This window comes from Neophocaena asiaeorientalis, unplaced genomic scaffold (genome assembly GCF_003031525.2).
Source record: "Neophocaena asiaeorientalis asiaeorientalis breed wild unplaced genomic scaffold, Neophocaena_asiaeorientalis_V1.1 scaffold78, whole genome shotgun sequence".
Lineage (NCBI taxonomy): Eukaryota > Metazoa > Chordata > Mammalia > Artiodactyla > Phocoenidae > Neophocaena > Neophocaena asiaeorientalis.
In genome coordinates, this window is record NW_020175018.1 from 18834233 (window position 1) to 18835993 (window position 1761).

The 1761-nt window shown below is 47.0% G+C and overlaps 1 protein-coding gene across 1 annotated transcript in view; it reads right to left on the reverse strand.

Moving 5' to 3' along the window:
* The window catches only part of UBAC1 (UBA domain containing 1), a 17586-nt gene extending 16073 nt beyond the window's left edge, over positions 1-1513 (reverse strand). The window contains exon 1 of the mRNA XM_024762420.1: positions 1391-1513. Coding sequence (XP_024618188.1) covers positions 1391-1513 — 123 coding nt within the window. The remainder of the gene's footprint in view (positions 1-1390) is intronic.
* Between the last annotated feature and the right edge of the window lie 248 nt (positions 1514-1761).

The window sequence follows — 1761 nt, forward strand, 5'->3', positions numbered from 1 at the left end:
CCAGCCAATAGTACGACACACTCTGACCATTTATGACAGAGAACACCCCCCCGCCCTGGAATCTCACAATGGCTCCGCTCCCAGAAGTACTGGGTGTGCTGCTTCTAATTCTAAAATTTGCAGGCTAGCTGATTTGCCAAGTTCATAATACAGTCTATGAAACACAGTTTTCCAAAATAATCCTCGTGCTGGTTCCTGAAAAAAGCTGTACTCTGCAGTGCGTCGACAGGCGCCGGGAACAAAACATAAGCATGAGTCACCCATACTATGCACGGTTACTTCATTCTTTGTTCTCAGCAGAAGCAAGGGAGCAAGCTGGGCTGTGAGAGCCAAAGAGCCCCAGCAGAGCCCATCACTGGAGGGGGAGGCTCTGACACCCACCCAGTGAAGCGCTTCCTCCCCAGAAGAGCGGAGACTAGTTTCTCTTACCCTCGATGTCACGGGTCACTTGAAGATACACCTTCACGGGACCTAAGAAATGTTAACAGCTGTACTAGCAGGTTACATACTGGCCATCTCATGCAGGTTTACCACACCAAAAACACCTACCACATCGCAGATGTAACTCTCTTAAAATCATGAACCTCCTGTTACACAAGATGGTTTACTTTGCCCCTTTCTCCAAGCTTGGGCTAGAGACCACCATGGTGGTCCCAATCTATATAATACCAAGAAGGGAAAGGCTACAATAGCAATCCATTTCTGTAAGAGTTATGATAATAAACCTTCAATAATAAAGCAACTTTATTAAATAAAAATATATACATAATAAAAATGTATAAAAAATAATAAAACTCCCAGGAGTACTGTGGGGGGAAGAAACGCACAGTGTCCTCTCAAGGTAGAGGGGAAGGAGGAAAGAAAAAAGAAGGCAGCAAGGGAAAACCGGGAAGGAGGGACAGAAGTGAAGCAGCGACACCACTCAGGGACTGGTTTCCAGGGTGACATTCAAGTCCACAACTTGAGAACTCTCTTTCCTAACTGAAGCCTGCTGATTGGCTCACGGGGCAGCGAACGCTGCCCGCAGAATGGGATGGGCACGGAGGTGCGAGTACTTTCTGACAGCTCGGCTCTGAGTCCCATAATTTATGTCAGCTCTTTGGTTGTGAAACTCCCCTGCTGCTCGGGTCTCTGTACCTGGAGAGATTGCAGAGTGGATAAAATTTCAGGTCAAAGCAGGGTAATGCCAGAAAACATCCCAAATGATAACATCCCAACAGCAACGGGAATAACCAGTATCGGGAACATAATAATTAGCACTACGTGGAGACTGGCTGTCCATTAACCCTGAGCGTGCTCCCGAAACCCCTCGGCAAGTGTCCGTGAATCAGAGTTCTCCCCTCGTTCCCCTCCATAAATCAACGTCAGGACAGTTACGCCAATCCTTTACCATCAGTGAGTTTAACTCGGCGCCACACCGATGTACCCACTCACTCCTCCCGGCCTGACTCGGCAAGTGACGTGCCACGGCCACGCGCTTCTGGACTGACAATCTACTTCCGTTTACGGGCATGCCTCGTTTTACTGTGCCTTGCTTTACTTCGCTTCACAGACACTGTGTTTTCTACAAACTAAAGGTTTGTGGCAACCTTGTGTTGAACAAGTCTACTGGTGCCATTTTTCCCAAGGCGTTATTTTTTAATTAAGGTATGTACGTTGCTTTTTTAGACATAATGCTATCGCACACATAATGGTCTACAGTGTAAACGTAACTTTTATATGCACTGGGAAATCAAAGAATTCGCGCAACTCGCTTTAGCT